At 40.6% G+C, this 21,208-nt stretch overlaps 2 protein-coding genes across 3 annotated transcripts in view; both read right to left on the bottom strand.

Moving 5' to 3' along the window:
• Window positions 1-11,494, bottom strand: part of ZMPSTE24 (zinc metallopeptidase STE24) — a 43,712-nt gene extending 32,218 nt beyond the window's left edge. The window contains exons 1-3 of one of the 2 annotated variants that reach the window (XM_012735765.3): window positions 11,255-11,494; window positions 7,853-7,999; window positions 661-747 (exon numbers count right to left, since the gene is read on the bottom strand). In XM_012735765.3, coding sequence (XP_012591219.2) covers window positions 661-747; window positions 7,853-7,999; window positions 11,255-11,377 — 357 coding nt within the window. In that variant the 5' untranslated portion in view covers window positions 11,378-11,494. Of the gene's footprint in view, window positions 1-660; window positions 748-7,852; window positions 8,022-11,254 lie in introns of both variants that reach the window. The other variant, XM_075996999.1, reaches the window with a different exon arrangement.
• Window positions 11,495-17,440: 5,946 nt separating this feature from the next.
• On the bottom strand, window positions 17,441-20,446 carry TMCO2 (transmembrane and coiled-coil domains 2). Its single transcript, XM_012735764.3, has 2 exons — window positions 20,204-20,446; window positions 17,441-17,845 (listed from the first exon to the last, which is right to left on the bottom strand). The coding sequence occupies exons 1-2, from the start codon at window positions 20,444-20,446 to the stop codon at window positions 17,528-17,530; spliced, it is 561 nt and encodes a 186-aa protein (XP_012591218.1). The 3' UTR covers window positions 17,441-17,527.
• Window positions 20,447-21,208: the final 762 nt, after the last annotated feature.

The following is a 21,208-nucleotide window of genomic DNA, read 5'->3' as shown; positions in this document are numbered from 1 at the left end:
ATGATTTGCACAGTGCCTTAGAACAGTGGATGGTCAACTCAAGCAGCTCAATGGAGATTCTAAGAGATATACTCTTTTTGGGTTTAAAGTATCTGTTAAATGTATGTGACACAGAAGTACCTGATTAGCATGGGTTCAGCAAAATCCATGCTTCTCTTTTCATTGCATAGAACTGTTCCTAAGAAGTAGCTACCTAACCAGAGACTAAATTTCCCAGTTCCCTTGCATCTGGGTGAGACCAAATGACTGGTTCACCAATCAAATGTGAATGCAAAAGACAGGTATCACTTAGAAGCCAAGGAAGTTAAGAAAAGGGTATACATTCTCCATTGTCTCTGAGGCACTACATGACAAATCCACAAGATGAAAAGAGACCTAACCCTAACCCTACCCTGGTTTACCACATGTAGGAAAGTAACCTGTAACTAAAAATATTCACACTAGGCTATTATGTGATTGAGAAATAAACTGTTGTGATAGCTATTGAAATTCTAAGGTTTATTACAATAATTAGAGTTATCCTAGTACAGCATAGGTAACAAAGGACTAAAGAGACAGAAGCAAGTTTAATGATGGTAGAAGCCAAAAAATTAATTTTAGCATAAAGCTTGCCAAGCAAAAAGAAAAATTCTGACAAATGTAAGCTAATGAATCACATACCTCATATTCAGATCCAAAGCCAGCATAACCACAGAACCGTCCAGAAAGTCTCCAGAGATAAGGTATTCCTCCAAAAAGAAGAATAAGCTATAAAACAAAGCATACTTTGGTCACATTTGAATAGTACTACAAACTATCATATGAGAGAATATGTTATAAAGAAAAAAAGACAAAATAATTTTCTCTTAAAATAAAAAGACTAGGCTGGGCGTGGTGGTTCACGCCTGTAATCCTAACACTCTGGGAGGCTGAGGCAGGCGGATTACTTGAGGTCAGGAGTTCGAAACCAGCCTGAGCAAGTGCGAGACCCTGTCTCTACTATAAATAGAAACAAATTAGCTGAACAACTAAAAAATATATAGAAAAAATTAGCCGGGCATGGTGGCGCATGCCTGTAGTCCCAGCTACTCGGGAGGCTGAGGCAGGAGGATTGCTTGAGCCCAGGAGTTTGAGGTTGCTGTGAGCTAGGCTGACACCACAGCACTCACCCTAGCCTGGGCAACAGAGTGAGACTCTGTCTCAAAAAAAAATAATAATAATAATAATAAAAAGACCTATCTCATTCAGGATTAACTATGCATTCAGACGAACACAAACCTTTGAAATACTAAGTTTAGACTGTTAAAACAATGATTTTTCCTGTATACAATATATAGGTGAATTGTATGGTATGTGAATTATCTCAATAAAGCTGTTCTAAAAAATAAATAAAATAAAGCTGTTCTTTAAAAAAAAAAAAACCATGACAAAAGCTTATGAATCAAGAACCAAGTTTAGAAAGGTTAAACAACTTGTCCAAAGTCCCGCAGCTAAGGAGTGACAGAAATGGAATCTGAACCATACTATGTGGCTCCATAATTGTCTTTTCTGCTAAAAAAAAAAAAAAAAAAAAAAGTCCTCTTCAATCAGGACAAAGTACAGAAGTAGAGAATTGTGTCCACTTACAAAATGAGGGGACAGAATAGGACAATCTGTCTCCTCTAAGTCAGGAAAAGGTGAGGCAGGAGTCGGCTTCATAGGAGTAAGCCCCTCCCTCAGCACCACTCCCCTTTGTCCTGGACAGATAAAGTGAACACAGACATTGACCAACTCACCAGGACATTAGAAACCAGGAAGCAGCTCAAAATTTGAAAAAAATGCATGCTTAAGAAATTCTGGTTCCTAAAACAAATACTAAGTTTGTGGAACAAATTTTGTCAAGAGCCATCAATTTATTTTTTCTCTCAATAGGAGCTCAGGAACAAAATAATCAATCACATTCCTTAGTTAGAAACACAAAATTCCCATGACTTCTGATGTAGTTCCTTGTGGTTTGATGGTTTGGAGGGGTTTGGGGCACTATCTTATTCATGGGTATCCTGCCAATCTACTTTCCATTTTTATATATGTATCTATAAATAACATAGTGATTCATGTATGTTTTCTAAGGATGTATGTAAATGACAGCAAATTTTACTCAACATTCTACAATTTCTATTTATAATCTACATTTTTTAGATCCATTCATGGTGAGCTTTATCTTTATTTGGTATTATCAGCTTGTTCCCTAAAGTGTTTATACCAAATTACACTCCCAATCAGCAGTATTTGAGTGTTCCTGTTTTCCCACAAATCTCACCCACACTTTATATTATCCATCTTTTAGATTTTTCTCAGTATTTTAGATTGGTTTAATACCATGGGTCTCAAATATGGTCTCTGCATAACAGCAGCAGCTTCTGGGAATTTGTTAGACATGAGAATTCTAAGGCCCCTCCCCAGACCAACTGAATCAGAAACTCAAGTGGGGCCCAGTAGTCTCCAGGTCAATCTGATGTAAACTAAAGTTTGAAAATCACTGTTTTAGGCCAGGCAAGGTGGCTCACGCCTGTAATCCTAGCACTCTGGGAGGCCAAGGTGGGAGAATCGCTTGAGCTCTGGAGTTTGAGACCAGCCTGAGCATGAGCAAGACCCCATCTCTATGAAAAAATAGAAAAAAAATTATCCAGGCAACTAAAAATAGAAAAAATTAGGTGGGCATGGTGGCATGTGCCTGTTGTCCCAGCTATTCAGGAGGCTGAGGCAGGAGAATCGCTTGAGCCCAGGAGTTTGAGGTTGCCGTGAGCTAGGCTGACACCATGGCACTGTAGCCCAAGCAACAGAACGAGACTCTGTCTTAAAAAAGTAAATAAATAAAGCACTGTTTTAATAAATTGCTTTTTTAAAGGTTCCCCTAACTCTATGTCCAGGTCAATCTTGGACATCAACCTTGTTTTTCCAAAAGACATGCTTTATCACCACTGTTTGACATATGCTTAGTTGTTGAGCTCACTGACCTGGGATGGCATTTCCTTCATCCTACCCTCAATACTAATAAATAGTGTAAAATTAAGGATTTGTAATACTTTTGGTAGAAAGCTAGAATGAATATTATTAAAGCCTAGCTTTTTTTTTTTTTTTTTTGAGACAGAGTCTCACTTTGTTGCCCGGGCTAGAGTGAGTGCCGTGGCGTCAGCCTAGCTCACAGCAACCTCAAACTCCTGGGCTCGAGTGATCCTTCTGCCTCAGCCTCCCGGGTAGCTGGGACTACAGGCATGCGCCACCATGCCCGGCTAATTTTTTTATATATATATCAGTTGGCCAATTAATTTCTTTCTATTTTATAGTAGAGACGGGGTCTCGCTCAGGCTGGTTTTGAACTCCTGACCTTGAGCAATCCGCCCGCCTCGGCCTCCCAAGAGCTAGGATTACAGGCGTGAGCCACAGCGCCCGGCCTAAAGCCTAGCTTTTAAATAAGTATCAAGGGTAGTTTTAATATGAACTTTGAATAATCTATAAATACATCTGAAAACTGATGTTCCAAACCTTGTTTAATTTTCTTTGGAAACTGAAAAATAAAGCACAGTAAACTGTGATATTTCTCTATCTTGATAATCTCACCAAGCATGCTTCTGGGGTTGTTCCATGGCATGATTTAATGATTCCAAAAAAACAATTTCGGTGCTTTCACATATACTATTTCACTATAGTTTTGAAAAGCAGGCAGGGCAGAGAGTATAATTATCATTATTTTGTAGATGAGGTAACTCAAAGAGGTTAAAATAACTTGCCCAAAGAAACCCAATGACTAAGTAATTGCTATGTGCTGAACACCATACTGTTTCATTTACATTACCTTACTACTTAGTCCATGCCATAAACCATACCCACTTCTCATTTTATATTTATTTTTTGAGACAGTCTCACTCTGTTGTCCAATGTAGAGTACCATGGTGTCATCACAGCTCACAGCAATCTCAAACTCCTAGGCTCAAGTAATCCTCCTGCCTCAGCTTCCCGAGTAACTGGGATAACAGGTGCTTGCCACAATACCTGGCTAATTTTTCTATTTTTAGTTGAGACGGGGTCTTGCTCTTGCTCTGGCTGGTCTAGAACTCAAGCAATTTTCCCACCTTGGCCTCTCAGAGTGCTAAGATTACAGGAGTAAGCCACCACGCCCCACCCCCGCTTCTCATTTTCAAGATGAGAAAAACAGGCTCGAAAAGGTAAAACTGCCCACACAGAAACTCGAAGAAATTGGAAAAGCAACAATTTAAACTTTTCTGCTCTGTCAACCCCACTCCCCAATCATTCCATTTCTTAAGTGGACTTTTTTTTTTTTTTTTTTTTGAGACAGAGTCTTGCTTTGTTGCCCAGGCTAGAGTGAGTGCCATGGCATCAGCCTAGCTCACAACAACCTCAAACTCCTGGACTCAAGCAATCCTGCTGCCTCAGCCTCCCGAGTAGCTGAGACTACAGGCATGGGCCACCATGCCCGGCTAATTTTTTCTATTTATATTAGTTGGCCAATTAATTTCTTTCTATTTTATAGTAGAGACGGGGTCTCGCTCTTGCTCAGGCTGGTTTTGAACTCCTGACCTTGAGCAATCCGCCTGCCTCGGCCTCCCGAGTGCTAGGATTACAGGCGTGAGCCACCGAGCCTGGCCTTAAGTGGACTCTTAATTGACATCTGTGATATATCAAGGAAAGTCTGTCTCAGAGGGGCTGGACATTGTCTGGTGCTCTGTCGTATTTATATGAACAATGGCACCCATAATTGATCATACAAAGGCTCTATTTAGGTTCCCTCAGGGAGAAATTATCAAGGCAAAATAGTCCAAGTTAATCTCGCTTATTTTTTGTGACCCAAACATACAAACCTATTAATTTTAATCAACACAAAATAGAAATTAATGAACTTGTTTCCAAACAGAACAGGGTTTCAGAGTATCACAAAATGTGTTTCCTATACATTGGGAAACGCAGCTGCTAATTCCCCAGAGATAAATTTAGCACATTCATGTTGCAGTTCTTACAGTTTCAAGAATGGTTTCTCCAATGTAATTTTAAAGACTCAGAAGAGCAGAGCTTGAAATCCAGTTTTCCCACTTATCAGCACATTCCTTGATCATTAAATGGGAAGCCTTTAATTTCTCTGAGCCTTTGCTTCCTTATCCATAAAGGGGGAATAATAATTCCTATCCTTTTACTTCATTGTTATAAACATCAAACAAAACAATATAAAAACTTTGTATAAAGTGAAAATCATGATGACTACTATTACTGTTCCCAGTCTTAGCCCATCAGGACTGCTTCTAGTTTGAGCCACAGAGCATTATAAAGCTCTCACTTTATGTAAGTATTCTTTCTATTATCTCCTAGAACAAACAGCCATTCCTATAGTCTCCAACCATAATTACCAAGCTATAGCCCATGTTTCCTAGAACTATTTAATATTTACTAGTGACAACCAAGGAGACTGAAAATGCTTTTCCTGTCATGTTATCATGGCCCTGTAGGGATAAGTCAAAGAACTTTCAAGAAGCAAACATCAGGCCGGGCGCTGTGGCTCACGCCTGTAATCCTAGCTCTTGGGAGGCCAAGGCGGGCGGATTGCTCAAGGTCAGGAGTTCAAAACCAGCCTGAGCAAGAGCGAGACCCCGTCTCTACTATAAATAGAAAGAAATTAATTGGCCAACTGATATATATAAAAAAATTAGCCGGGCATGGTGGCGCATGCCTGTAGTCCCAGCTACTCGGGAGGCTGAGGCAGGAGGATCGCTTGAGCCCAGGAGTTTGAGGTTGCTGTGAGCTAGGCTGACGCCACGGCACTCACTCTAGCCTGGACAACAAAGTGAGACTCTGTCTCAAAAAAAAAAAAAAAAAAAAAAAAAGAAGCAAACATCAGAAAGGTGGTGTATAAATTCACCACCTCTACTTCTGTCTCTCTGAAAGCTGATTTCCTACTTAAGCCCTGTCTATAACAGAAGAAATATCCAGATAAATTAACAAAGCCAAATTTAATCCACAATAATGCTTCCTTTCCTGGCTTGATTGGAAGGCATCAAGTTTTAATATTAATAATCTTCAATATATCAATAACTATACCAGCCTTGGATTAGTAAAAATATAATTAAAAAAAAATTTTTTTTTGAGACAGAGTCTCTGTTACCTGGGCTAGAGTGCCGTGGCATCAGCTTAGCTCACAGCAACCTCAAACTCCTGGGCTCAAGTGATCCTCCTGCCTCAGCCTCCCAAGTAGCTAGGACTACAGGAGCACACCACCACGCCTGGCCAATTTTTTCTATTTTTAGTTGCCCAACTAATTCTTTCTATCTTTAGTAGAGATGTGGTCTCACTCTTACTCAGGCTAGCCTCAAACTCCTGAGCTCAAGCAATACTCCCTCCTTGGCCTCCCACAGTGCTAGGATTACAGGTGTGAGCCACCAGCTTGGCCAAAAAAGTAAATATTGAAAAGACTAACTACTAGCAATAGCTGTGTCTCCCAAAGGCAATGTGATTTTCCAAATCATGTATTAATTTTTCTAAATATCATATTTTAACTCTTCCAGAAGCTTTGCCATTTTCCATCACCTTGAGGAAATGAGAGCAGTTTCTAATAACTTGGATCAAACCACACTAGTCTTACTATTCCACATTTGTCAAGGAAAATTTTGTGACTAGCTAGACAATTTTGTCATCATTTTTAAAAAGCTAATACAGCCAGTTTCTTTTCTACAACTCATGAAACAATTATGGTAGCTAATCACAATTATTTTCAACTTGGGAATCTTTCTCTTCATGGTACTGGTGGGTCTAAAAGAGCTCTGGAGGAATAATGATGATGATAAGCAGGAGGATGAAAAAATAATAATAGCCAATACTTACGGAGCACTTACAATGGACCATGCACTGTTCTAACCATCTTACACATATCAACTCATTTAATCCCCTCAACAACACTATAAATAAGAAACTATTATTATCATACCACTTTTATGTATGAGAAAACTAAGGCACGTAAATGTTGAGTGGCTTGCTTGAAGTCATACAGCTGGTGTGGCATAGGTGACATCCAAACTCAAGCTCCCTGGGCTTAGAATCTGCTCATAACCTCTGCACCATGCCTTTTCAATTGTTCTTGGAGGTGGAAAAAATCTTATTCTTTTTTATGTATAAAGCACAGATATACATACACATAGTACTGAAATAGATATACAATATATCTGTGGTGTTAAAATTTCATGGAAGATGAGATTAGGAAAAAAATGTCTAAAATGGCTGCAGGGGAAGAGGGAAGAGAGACTACAAAAAAATATATATATATATTAAAAAATATTTCTCTACACTATACAGCCAGCCTCTCTTCTTTTAGCATGGGGGTAAGACTGGACCCTTGTTTTACTAAGTAAAAATGGCTTCACATTCATTGTTTCATTCAATAAGATGGAATTATGTGCTTATTATAGGCAGGAACAAGGTATAAAATGATCAACAAGACCTTAAAGTACTCTTTCTTTAAGAACTACCAGTCTGCCAACTGAACACACAAATTCAACACAATGTGATAAGGACTTTGACAGGAGTAATGATAGGATGCTTCCTTATTCACACTTGACTTAGAAGAGATGACATCTCAGCTGGATCCTAATGGAATAGGATCTTTTTCTCCCTGGGTGACAATTACTATATTCTACAATTTTCAACTGACTAAGCAGTTATGTTTCTGCCTCTTTTGTTCCACATCCATTACTAACAATAACAAAGGTTAAGAAAACATTCTGGGACTTGTAGGTGTGGTACCCTCTTTTGTGTCACAAAAATACAAAAATGAAAACAAACATTACAAAGTATTAAACAATTTGAGACTGTCTTAAAGAAGCAAATTACTCACAGTGCCTTCAATTTCAGAATAAAGTCCTGACCAGAAGCTGAAAGTACTTTTATCCAGTTGATACAGTCGAGATTTCTCAAATGTTTCTGAATCCATGATCTGTCCTAACTCCGGTGGTACATGAGTCGTCGTTTTATATATCCTTCTCTGAAAGATTTTGAAGAAAACACTTTAACAAAAACAGTCAACTATTTATTACAATAATCAATTAAGATGCAACATTGAATGGTTTATAGCATTAACTTGTCACTTATGCCTGTTGAATTTGTTTTATATGTGCACAAATATTGCACTTGATTAAGTATACTGACCAATGAAACAACTGGTGCAGAAGATAAAAGCAGAACAAGAGTATCTGAAGCTAGCTAAGTAAAATTAAAATCAGGTTGCCATCACACTTCACTTTGTATATGTAAAACCAAGTTGTAACATCACAAGTTTGTAACAGTATCACACAAGTTCTATAATACAGAAAACAAATTTAAGAAAAGAGGGCCAGGCACTGTGGCTCACACCTGTAATCCTAGCACTCTGGGAGGCCAAGGTGGGCGGATTGCTCGAGGTCAGGAGTTCGAAACCAGCCTGAGCAAGAGAGAGACCTCGTCTCTACTATAAATAGAAACAAATTAATTGGCCAACTAATATACATAGAAAAAACTGGCCGGGCATGGTGGCACATGCCTGCAGTCCCAGCTACTCGGGAGGCTGAGGCAGCAGGATTGCTTGAGCCCAGGAGATTGAGGTTGCTGTGAGCTAGGCTGATGCCACTGCACTCACTCTAGCCTGGGCAACAAAGCGAGACTCTGTCTCAAAAAAAAAAAAAAGAAAAGAAAAGAAGCAAACACGTTAACTACAAGTATTAACAGATATTGAGGCTGGTCATTAAATCTGGTCCTAGAGGCCAAATTAAGGAAAACTTTGGGAATGCCAAATAGAAACACATCAGGTCTCCAAGAAAGACTAACTTTCTCATTATGCCAAATTCTAAAAGGTAATTTCAGCTCATGGAACATAATGCAGGGAACCAAACAATATATAGTCTGCATCCTCTATGACAGTTTTACAATAAATGACTTCTGTATATATTTTTGGGTGCCACTAAAAGCTGAGAGCATTACATTAAAGCATAACATATTAAAGATACTACCAAAAAGTAGTTACTGGCCGGGCACGGTGGCTCACGCCTGTAATCCTAGCACTTTGGGAGGCCAGGGCAGGCAGATTGCTCAAGGTCAGGAGTTCGAAACCAGCCTGAGCGAGACACCGTCTCTACCAAAAATAGAAAGAAATTAATTGACCAACTAAAAATATATATACAAAAAATTAGCCGGGCATGGTGGCGCATGCCTGTAGTCCCAGCTACTCGGGAGGCTGAGCAGGATCGCTGGAGCCCAGGAGACTGAGGTTGCTGTGAGCGAGGCTGACGCCATGGCACTCACTCTAGCCTGGGCAACAAAGTGAGACTCTGTCTCAAAAAAAAAAAAAAGTAGTTACTATAATTAGGCTTATTATTAAAGTAAGATAGACATTCAGTACCTCATCCCCCCAATTTAGACACCAAACACTACCTTTACTTTATGAAAAAGGTCTTCGCTAGGCCAGCAAGATTCTACATGAATGAAGCTATCCAAAGAGCTATGTCAGAGTACCTAGCTATACAGCTCAACACCTACCTTTAAATATCTTGGACATCGACAGATACAGAAAACAATTAAATTTTTAGTTTACACATTCATGTAGAATGTAAACCAAAAGAAAAAATTTGCAGAGGATAAAGCCTGTAACGATCAAGAAAAACAGTTGCAGCACTTAAAGAGAGAAAAAGGTTTTCATAACCGTTAACAACATAGTTCAGTGACAACACAGAAGAGTGTAGGTAGGTAAAGCAAATCAGCAGTGAAGAGACTGCAATGAAACTGTCAGTTGAACTTGAAGTCAATCTCATTTAAAAGTTCATAGGCTGGGCATGGTGGCTCATGCCTGTAATCCTAGCACTCTGGGAGGCTGAGGGAGGTGGAAGGATCACTCAATGTCAGGAGTTCGAAACCAGCCTGAGCAAGAGCAAGACTTCGTCTCTATTAAACACAGAAAGAAATTGGCCAACTAAAAATATATAGAAAAAAATAAATTAGCTGGGCATGGTGGCGCATGCCTGTAGTCCCAGCTACTTGGGAGGCTGAGACAGGAGTTTGAGGTTGCTGTGAGCTAGGCTGATGCCATGGCACTCTATCCCAGGCAACAGAGTGAGACTCTGTCTCAAAAAGAAAAAAAGTTCGTATCTCTAATCCATCCAGCTGTTAGTCATGGTTTTAGCTAGGGAATTGTTATTAAGTAACTTTCACTTTCTACTTTACTGTTTTAATTTTTTAAACAAAAATAATGAAGATGCTTTTATGAAAAACAAGTATTTTTTATAAAAAAAAAAAAAGACACTTGCACTTGAATATTTCTAGCAGCACAATTCACAGAGATGTAGAAACAACCCAAGTGCCCACCAATGGATTAATAAAATGTAGTATATGTATACCATGGAGTATTAACTCAGCCATAAAAATGGTGAACTAACACCTTTTGTAAGAACCTGGATAGAACTGGAGACCATTCTAAGTATCTCAAGAATGGAAAAACAAACACTACATGTACTCACTATTAAACTGGAACTAAATGATCAATACTTACGTGTACATATAGTAGTAAAATTCAAAGGAAACCAAGCACATAAAAGGAGGTGGGAGGATGGGTAAATTCACACCTAATGGGTACATACACACTGTCTGGGTGATGGACACACTTATAACTTTGACTCAAACTGTACAAAGGTAATTCATGTAACCAAAACGTTTGTACCCCCGTAATATTCTGAATTAAAAAAAAAAAGATTTTTTGAGCAAAGACAATATATGCACTTTAAGGAGGAAAAAACGAGTGCAGGTGCTTGGAAAGATTGGAAAATCCTGTGTTAAACATGACTACACAAATGTCATGGGGAAATTTGTTTCTAAAATTTTAGCAATCTCTCTCTCTCTCTCTTTTTTTTTTTTAACAACTTCCTCTTAAAGGATTATGCCAAAGAAAGGAGGCTAAGTCTGGGCCCCAAGGATCCTAAGGAAACCGTAGGGCAGACACAAGAGTTCAAGCCTGATAAGGCAGCAGCCCTTCCCTTTCTTCAGGCCCTAACTGACTAGGGTCCCATGAAAACGTTACAGGAAACTTCCCTGAGGCACCAAGACCCGCTCAAAGCCACAGCCCGCCGTCGGACCAAGTTAGGAGACTAGTGGGGACCACAGGGTAGAGACTACTGGTGCTGGAACTGTATCAATCATCAAGAGACTCAGGGTCGAGGCAGAGGTTCGCTTAGGGCTGGCCTGTGGTTGGGGTCAGGTGGGCCCTGTCTAGGCTCACCTGCCGCTGTGCTAGGAAGGTCTCCCAAAGATACACTGTCCAGGAGAAAAGCAGCACGGCCCCGAAGATGCGCTTCTCGGCCGGCATCTCCCACATCGCGTCCAGCGATGCCCACATCCCCATGGCCACCCGGTTCCGCCGGCTCCTTCAGCGCGCACCCGTGCCACACATCCGTCCCCTCAGAGCGTCCCTGAGGTGTCACAGCGATATCCGTCCCTTCCGTGTGCCCCTACAACGAAACCCTTCCCCATCCCACCCTCTCCACGCCGCCGGCAGTGTCACACAAACACTCTTCCCCTTGCCGACTCCCCGCGTGCCTCCTAGTTTCAGCTGGCAAAGGACAAGCCGCACCTTCCTCACTTCCGGCTCAAGGCGTGAGGGAGCCCTGGTGCCGACTTCCGGCCCTCGCTGAGCTGCGTTACACCAACAGTCTTCCCCTACCTCTCTACTGGGTTCCTGCCCGGGGTTCTGGCTTTCTTCTTGGGCCCTTTAGCGCGGCGGAGTCCGTTTCCTAATCTCCAAAATGGCAATTCCATCTCTGGAGTCAGCGGCTTGTCCTGTCTGGGCCGCGGCGTCTGCCTGGCCATCTTTCCCCGCCCGGGACAAGCCAACTGGTAGTCGGGGCTTAGCCGGAACCGTCTCGGAGTGGGCTGCCACTCCTGCCCTGAGGTAGATGAGAAGAAAAGGGGAGCAGCTGTCTTCTCAGGTTGTAAAAATCATTCCTCTAACTTAGTGCTGCTGTTCAGACGGTGCTGTGTGCTTCCCTGATACCTTAAAAGCGAGACAAGGCACTAAAAGTGGCGTATTTGGGCCTGTATTGGGATGTTCTGAATTCAAACATATTAGAGAATGGACGGTAGTTATAGGAATTTACATGTAAAGATCTTGTCTCACCCACCCCAGTGCAGTCAGAGGCAGCATTTTGCCTGAGAGACTGCCCTGGAACAAGGCAAGGATAGCATGGGTTAGAAATGCCTGAAAGGAACTGCACCTTACTTTATTTCGGGGCAAATTCGTATCAAGGCCCCATGACATTTATGTCTTGGAATTCAGAAGTTAAATGTGATCATTGGGACACTTGTTAACACCTTCTGATCATTCAGAAATTAAATGTGATCATTGAATCATTTGACTTGAAAAGTGAAGTCAGAATTTTTCTGACCGAAAGTAAATCTGATTTGGTTAAGTGGTTTGACAGAATGGTGTTGCTAATTTGTATGATTATATACAATAAGTTGACCTAAATCTGTACCTACAACTAAAATATATTTAAATTACTGTGATATTGTAATGCTAAAGATGTGATGAAATTAACGATATCTCAAATTTCTCAAGCCTGCCTAAATGCTTCTGAGAGCAATTAGTATAATTAAAAGTCACTTGAGAAAGTGAATGACTTGACTCTAATAACAGCATAATAAATTCTTTTGCAAGTCAGGAGGTTTCCAGTGCTTTGCTTTCAACAAAATTAATGGTGGACTTAATTGAGTCGTCAGCTGATGAAAGAACACTGTTTGATTTTTGACATATAACCCAGAAAAAAACCCAAAGAATTGATTGACATTCCTACAACAAAACTACTAGTATTCCCATCTGTTTATGTGAATAATATTTCTCAGCACTTGTATCTATGAAACAAAAAAAGGAATAAAATTGAAACTGAACTCTGTTAATCTAGCAGTAAGAAATAGTCTTATGTTCATAATGTCAGGTTCATAAAAAAGAAATATTCGGTCGGGTGTGGTGGCTCATGCCTATAATCCTAGCACTCTGGAAGGCCAAGGTGGGAGGACTGCCTAAGCTCAGGAGTTTGAGACCAGCCTGAGCAAGAGCGAGACCCCATATCTACTAAAAATAGAAAAAATTAGCTGGGTGTTGTGGCATGCTCCTGTAGTCCCAGCTATTCAGGAGGCTGAGACAGGAGGATCACTTGAGCCCAGGAGTTTGAGGTTGCTGTGAGCTAGGCTGATGCCATGGCACTCACTCTAGCCTGGGCAACAAAGAGAGACTGTCTAAAAAAAAAAAATTACCTTTTATGTTTATGTGTTATTAAAATTTGTCTTGTGTCATTTTGATCAGCTATATACTAAAGATTATTGTGATGATTACTCAATTCAAAAGAATTATAACAGATGTGGTGGCACACACCTAGAGTTCCAGCTATTTGGGAGGCTGAAGCAGGAGGATCTCTTGAGCCCAGGAGTTTGAGGTTGCAGTGAGCTATGATGATGCCACTGCACTCTACCTGGGGCAACATGGCAAGATGCTGTCTCAAAAGAAAACAACAAAAAACCAAGTGATGTAATAGTTTTATCTTTAAAAGTCAGTATTGATATCCATTGCAACTATTTAAAATATATGATGAAAACTTTTAGGCATCAATTTAAATATAAGAGAGGATAAGCACTTTTTTTTATAATTTTCTCTCCCTTGGGCTAAAATTGCTATGCCCTCTTCACTCTTGTCTTCACCTGTCTGTGAGTCTAAAGCCTCACAGAAGCTTCTGCCACCCAAACTTTGTGACTAAGAACACAAGATTAGAGTCAAGCTGCTCAAGTGCCAGTCACAGCTGCACCACATATTAGCAAGTTATTTAAAATCTCAGTGCATCAGTTCCTCATCAGTAAAATGAGAATAATAGTACATATTTATCTCCTCATATTGTTAGGATAAAATGAGAAAATTCATATAAAACTCCTAGCAATGTATATGGGTTTGAGTGAGTGCCCAATAAAGGTTAGCTACCATTTAGGAGAATGACATCATAACATTGATCTGTCACGTGTGTCTGAAGAAATAGGGTAACAGAAAGCCAGGGTAAAACTTCAAAAAACCAAGACTAAGTGGAATTCACTCATTCAACAAATACCGAGTGTCTACGCAATACCAGACACTGTTCCAGTTGCTCAGGATATGGCAGTGAACCAAAGCCCCTCCTCTTCTGGAGCCTACATTCTTAGTGGGCTGAGGCAGATGGAGTGAGTGTTTGACAGGTAATAAGCAAATATCTAACACTAAAAGTGGAGGTGGTGATGAGAGCTATGAAGAAAAAGCAGGGAAAGGGGAATGCGGCATGTTGGTGGGAGGGATGCTACTTCACTTCAGATGGTCAAGGAAAGCCTCTCAGATTAACTGGCATTTGAGACCAGAATAAGAGAAGAAGCCATGTGGATATCTGGGGAAAATGCCAATCAGAGTGACAGCAAGTGCAAAGGCCCCCAGGTTGGCGAATGCTTAGTATATCTGAGGAATGGTAAGAGAGTGTAAGAAGAGTAGAGAGAGTAAGGAGGAGGCAGAATGCAGACCATGCCATCATTCAGTCTTTCAGTCAAGTACTTTACTTTTACTCACAATGAAAGAATAAGCCATTGCAGGGTTTGGGGCAGAGGAGTGATGATCCCTCTGGCTATTGTTTGGGACAAATTTAATGGGGATACAGATAGAAGCAGGGAGTGTAGCTAGGAGGCCATTTCAAGAATTCAGGGCCGGGCGCTGTGGCTCACGCCTGTAATCCTAGCTCTTGGGAGGCCGAGGCGGGCGGATTGCTCAAGGTCAGGAGTTCAAAACCAGCCTGAGCAAGAGCGAGACCCCGTCTCTACTATAAACAGAAAGAAATTAATTGGCCAACTGATATATATATATAAAAAATTAGCCAGGCATAGTGGCACATGCCTGTAGTCCCAGCTACTCGGGAGGCTGAGGCAGAAGGATCACTCGAGCCCAGGAGTTTGAGGTTGCTGTGAGCTAGGCTGACGCCACGGCACTCACTCTAGCCTGGGCAACAAAGTGAGACTCTGTCTCAAAAAAAAAAAAAAAAAGAATTCAGGTAAGAGATGATGGCTTGGACTAGGGTGGTGGCAGTGGAGAGAAAAGTGAATTATGGAAGGTAAATAATCACTTGTTCCCTTTTTCAGAAAGACAGTGCTAATAGAGGGGCTGACCTGTGTGAAGTCTAAAAATGGGAGCCTCAAAACAGACTGTTGGCAGGATTTTGCCAAAGAACAAGGATTGAATTTGGGGGATAAGGACTTTTCTCCCTAGAGTGGTAGACATTGTTGTGAGTGTAGTTCACCTACTGCAGCTAACGTAAATGATAAAATAGCTCTCAAGTTCTTCCCTTATCTTGCCTTGATTCTCCGCTTACCAAGCATCCAAGGTCCCTTAATTGATAACCTGGCTATAAGTGCTCTGGTCACAAGAAATGAATGATCACCATTAGGAATCAATACTTGAATACTCAGCCTCTTATTAATGTGGTGTGAATCATACATCCTTTCAGAGGAGCTGTGAGCCAGAAATGAGGTGACTCCATCAGTTTCTACCACACTGTGCACACCTAACAGGAGCAGCCAACCTGTTATTTCTTTTGCATTTGGCTCGTTCTACTTTCTAGCTCATTCTACAGTCTGTTTCCCAGGCAAACTACTAAATTTGTTACTCCCTCTTAACCTATAATGGTCCATTTCCAATAGTGCAAAGCCCATACTATATAGTACGAATGTGAATATTAAGGCCCTTCTTCTAACACTTTCCATTGATATACACCAGAAGTATAACCAAGACAAGATGACTGAAATGAATTTAGACAGCACAAAAATTGAGAGATTGACTTTAAAAGATTGATATAGCACTCTAACAGCAGCATAATAACCACTCACCTAAACCATCAATGGCGCACATTGTTAACTCCCATGTGTTCTGTCCAACACATCATGAATAAAGCTGATTTGAGGATGAGGTTAGTGTGTCTTGCCCTGAAGGCAAAATCTTTAATTGTAGCTTTGGAAATAGTTGGTGCATCAGCCATCCTAAAACTCTCCTTGTCCCCAGGCAAACCAATTTTTTTGCTGTTGTTAAAGAGACAGGGTCTTGCTCTCTTGCCCAGGCTGGAGTGCCATGGCTCGGTCATAGTTCACTGAACTTCAAATTCCTGTGCTCAAGTGATCCTCCCACCTCAGCCTTTCAAGTAGCTGGGACTAGAGGCATGCACCACCACACCCAACTAAGCCATCCTTTTTATGTATACCTCCATGGTGATTCCACCAAGAGGAATACCTTCCATTTCATTGTCTGCCTATGTAATCTTTCATGGGAAAATTCAATGCAAAGCCTTTCCTGGCCCCACCCTGTATTCACCCATCTGTTTTTGCACTTGGTACATGTACAGGGAAGTCTCATCTTACACAGGGGTAGCATTTTAACACCAGGGCATTAGGCAGAAATTACAAATGGTCAAAATTCCCTTTGGAAATCCCTTAGGGAGAAGTCACTTGGGTGATTGCTATATTGTCTCTTGCTGACCAGCATAGCCAATTTTTCTCCAGAATGGCAGCCAATCACTATTTGCTCACCAAAATAAACATTTCACTTATTTTTTTTTCTTTTTTTTACAGTCTGCTAGCAAGATGGAAACATTTCACTTAGGTGCCAAATAGTTTCAAAGTGTTTCAAATGGCCATGATCACATTTATTGTGTCAAAAGTGCACACCCTATACGGTTTGTGGAATCTAAGACCTGCTGAGAGAACCATCTATTGCTATCTCTCAATAGGCCCTCTCTCTCTTTCTCTGTCACTCATCTGGGTACACACTCAGTGAGTAGAATGCCTCCATTTTTTCCTCCCTGTCAAGGAGAATTGACTTCAGTTCAAGATGATAGGACCCCCCTGTATTATAATTGCCCATTCTGAAATTACCTGTCCATCCAGCCAAACTGAGTGCTCCTGAAGCACTGAGGCAGAGTCCTAGGCATTGTTACAATGCTTAGCATACAATAGGTATCAGTAAAAGCTGGGTAAAATTAAACAGTCTCCTTTATGTCAGTCTATTTCATATCCATTGCCCACCTTTGAGTAATTAATGCAGGAGTTCCCTGGGACACATATTTACTTTTAAGCCAAGGACCACCACAGGGGCCAGCCTACTTCCACAGGACAGCCCACAGCATGGCCCTCAAATAGCACTTTCCTGCTTTTTATTATAACCATGTCCCTGACCACCCTCCTTCTTTCCCCACCCATTCAGTTCCAGTCTCGCTCTCTGTTCTGATACAGCTGCGCATGCTCTCCAGCCTGCTGAGCGAGCACCACATTCCCAAAGACATTTTTTACTACCACATTTATAACCCCACATACCCCACCACACAAGTAGATCTGCCCTACTAAGTAGAGAGCCAGTCCTTGCAGGGTCATTTCAATATAGTTTTCTATCTTTATTGATACACCACTGCACACATGAGGGAAACAGTGCTTCTCTGGAAAAGACTGGAGTCCATCACATTTCAGACGTGGAAGTAAACCCTGATGTGGGCAAGGGACTCTGGCAGTCGGAGCAGCTGCAGTAGGGCTCAGAGGAGCAATTCCTCTTTGTAGAAGGTTTTTGGGCAACGATCATCCCCTCCAGGTCCTTTACTTTGTTTTCCACCATCTGAAGTTTTTTCAAAATTTTCTCTTGCAGACCCAAGGACAGGAAGAGATTATTACTGTCTTGAAGTTGGAAACCATTCCCTTCTGGGTTGGCTAGCAAAGCCTGAAAAAAATCTGCACCTTTCTTGTAAATTTTGTAGAGTGTGAGTACAAACAACAAAGTTTTCTAAAATGAAACAACAGAAGCTGAGCGTTACTTGCTTATTCATGTGAAATGCCACAATTTACTATAGATGCAAAACAAAACAAAAACGTAAGAGTAACAATAATTCCTCATTCTTACACCAAGGCTTCCATTTAAAAAACATTTTCACACCTACTTTATCTTTTGATTTTTACCACAAACTGGAGAGAGATGCAGGTCAGGGATTATTATTTGCATTTAATTTAGACTATAATAATAGATACAATTGCTGAATGTCTGCAACATCCTGGGCTAGAAGTTACCTTGCCTATGCATGACCTATTTATGCAGGAAAAAACATAAATGGATAAGTATTTATATACCTTCCAGTTTGGACCCTATCATTGTCCAAGGTCATATACTGGTAGTAGTAGAGGCCAGACTGGAATCCAGGAATTCTTACTTTTAAGCATACTTCTTAAGCAGCCCTACTGCATACTTCTAAACAGTCTGAAGAACTGGATTAACTAGTCATGGAAAAGTTTTTAAAATATACTAGGACAGAGCTGGGCACATTGGTGCGCACCATAGTCCCAGTCCCAGCTACTCAGAAGGCGAAGATAGGAGGATCACTTGAGGCCAGTTTGAGGCTGTAGTGTGCCATTATGGCACTTGTGAATAGCCACTGCACTCCAGCCTGGGCAACATGGTGAGACCCTGTTTAAAAAAAATTTTTTTAAGGTATATAGTAGGACAGATTCCTTCCAGGATAAGAATAAAACTAATCAGTTTTTCCTTATTATAACTAGCACTACATATTGAATATGTGCTAAACTTTATACATATAGTATCTCCTTTAATCCTCACCACAGCCCTATGAGAGAAGCACTGCTCGCAAGTCCATCTTACAGATAAGGAAATGGGTTTAGAGGTTAAGTGACAGCTCTCAGGTCACAGAGCAAGTGGTGCAACAAATACTTAAGTCCAAGCGTCTGACTTCAGGGCCTACACTATTAACCACTGTGTTACACTACCTCTTTTTCTTGGCTGAGCTATCTGGAGGGCTGCAAGCCCAACTTACTGATTGAGCTAAACTCAGAATTAGGTAAAAGTTTGTTTTCTTGCCTTACATTCTATTAGCTAGTTAAAATATGTGTGCATATGTATATGTACACATATGTAAACACATACACATTCCTGTTGAGGATTTAGGACAGCTGGTTTACATTCAATGAGATTTTGGAGAACTGAATTTGGAATACTAAAAACTGGACTTCAACCTCAGCTTTGTCAGCTCTTAAAAACTATGTGAACTTGGGCAGATGATAACAAAGTTCCCTCACCTACAAAATGGAGATGATAATCCGATGATCCCTGCCCTGGCTACTATGCAGGATTGGCGGTGGCAGGAGTCAGGGGGGTGGCGTTGGTTGGTTGGTTTTTTTTGAGAACTCACTCTGTTGCCTACACTGGTCTTGAACTCCTGGCCTCAAATGATCCTACTGCCTCAGCCTCCCAAAGTGCTGGCATTACAGGAATGAGTCACCTTGCCTGGCCCATGCAGTTTTGACAGATTAAGACAGAAAAATGCCTGTGACCAGGATTCCTAAACAAGAGTGACATATGAAAATAAGCAAATGCTATAAAATGATCCAATAATAACTTCTCTCTGCATTAAGTAAACTCATCACTCTTTAAGAAACCCCTCTTTAAATTGACTCCTTAAATTTCTACTGAACCTCAGTGCACTTTAGTTTCTTCATTTGTCATGTGAAAATAACCTCCATCTATTTCATGGAAGTGGGATTCTCAAAGCACTTTGATTATATTGTAAATAAACTATTAGTATTGGTGATTAAACAGAAGTATGTAAAATCCTAAATGTTTCTTACAATCTCAGCCAGCTAAATTCCTATTCCCAAAAAGAGACCCTGTATATTTATGGAGACTTATCTTGTTGAAACACAATAATGAAATGTTGTGATGACTTAATGAATACATATGACTCCTTATCAGTTACAGAGCAATGGCATAGTAAGAACAGAAAGGTCATACCCAGATCCCAGTTATATGACAGTGCCTATACCATAAACATAGTAGGCATTCAAAGATGAATAAGTGATTGAATTTGAGAGGAAAGCTGCTTTCTCAGGTTATGAACTTGTTTGGTCTGTTTTATTATAGCAGGTAAGCCAGACCATTGAGATCAAGAGCATTTTTATGCCCCAAACCTAATTGGTGGAGCTTTTCAAGGATAATCTAGTTTCAACCAACTAAAAAGACAAGAGTTCACCTTTGCTCATCTGCATGGTCTTAAAACTGCATGGGAGCAATAGGAGAGAGAGCTAATCAAATTTCAATTTATAACTATTTAAATTTCTTGAAACAAAAGAGTATAACCTGAACTGATCGAACACTTCGTTTCCATAAGGTATATAATCCTATTCCCAACACGACCAGAAAAGAAATCCCCAGGACGATTTGCACAGCCGGAGCAAGATTATCTAGTATCCCCAGATTTGTTTGCTGAGGCGCACTTGTCTCTCCCAGATAATTTGCTTGTATCCAATTCCATATTGAGGTCAGAGAGAGAGAATCTAAGAGGCTGTCCCAGGTAGAAGGTGGAGGTGAAGATGGTGGCATTTTAATAAGACAGCAGCTCCAGGAACTACATGGGCAGAGGCTTCAGGAATCTAGATATGAGTTAAGGGGAGTGGCCTGGGAGCCTAGATGTTCTGGAGCCATTGTGAGCTGTGCTTTGTGATGTCACTGTTCCAAAGATCAGCTTGCTTCCCAGTAACTCAGCGAATCTTCCCACTCAAAACCAACCAGGCACTGGCCTGGGTTTTCAGTTCATGCATATTGCTTTCTCTTGTCTTTGGCCAGTCCTGGCTCTAGCACAGCATTATCCAATACAGCTTTCTGCAATGATGGAAATGCTCTATATCTGTCCTTTCCAATGTAGTAACCACTAGTCACTTGAAATGTGGATAGTGTAGCAGAGGGGCTGCATTTTACATTTTAATTAATTTTAAATAGCCACATGTGAACAGTGTAGATATAGAATATTTCCAACAATTCCATGAAATGAATAGCATCTGTTTTCACATGACAAATGATAAACAGAAGTGTTTTGACATGGAGTAGAAATTTGAGGAGTTAGGATTTAAAGAAGGGTTTCTTATAGAGTGGTTTACTTGGTAAATGTGGAGAGAGGTTACTAATGGATCATTTTCTACCATTCCCCCTTCATATATCACTATTGTTTAGAAATTATGATATTTGGGAGGGCATTTTAGGTATTTGAGCCACACTTTGCTTATCTATTTGCAGATGAAAATTTCACTCCCTTCACAAGGTTTGTATTAGGAACAAATGGTATCAATTCTAAGCACTTGGAAACAG

The sequence above is a fragment of the Microcebus murinus genome, chromosome 2 (genome assembly GCF_040939455.1).
Source record: "Microcebus murinus isolate Inina chromosome 2, M.murinus_Inina_mat1.0, whole genome shotgun sequence".
Taxonomy (NCBI): Eukaryota; Metazoa; Chordata; class Mammalia; order Primates; family Cheirogaleidae; genus Microcebus; species Microcebus murinus.
Note: the sequence above shows the minus strand (reverse complement) of the source record. Positions and strands in the feature narration are given on the sequence as shown.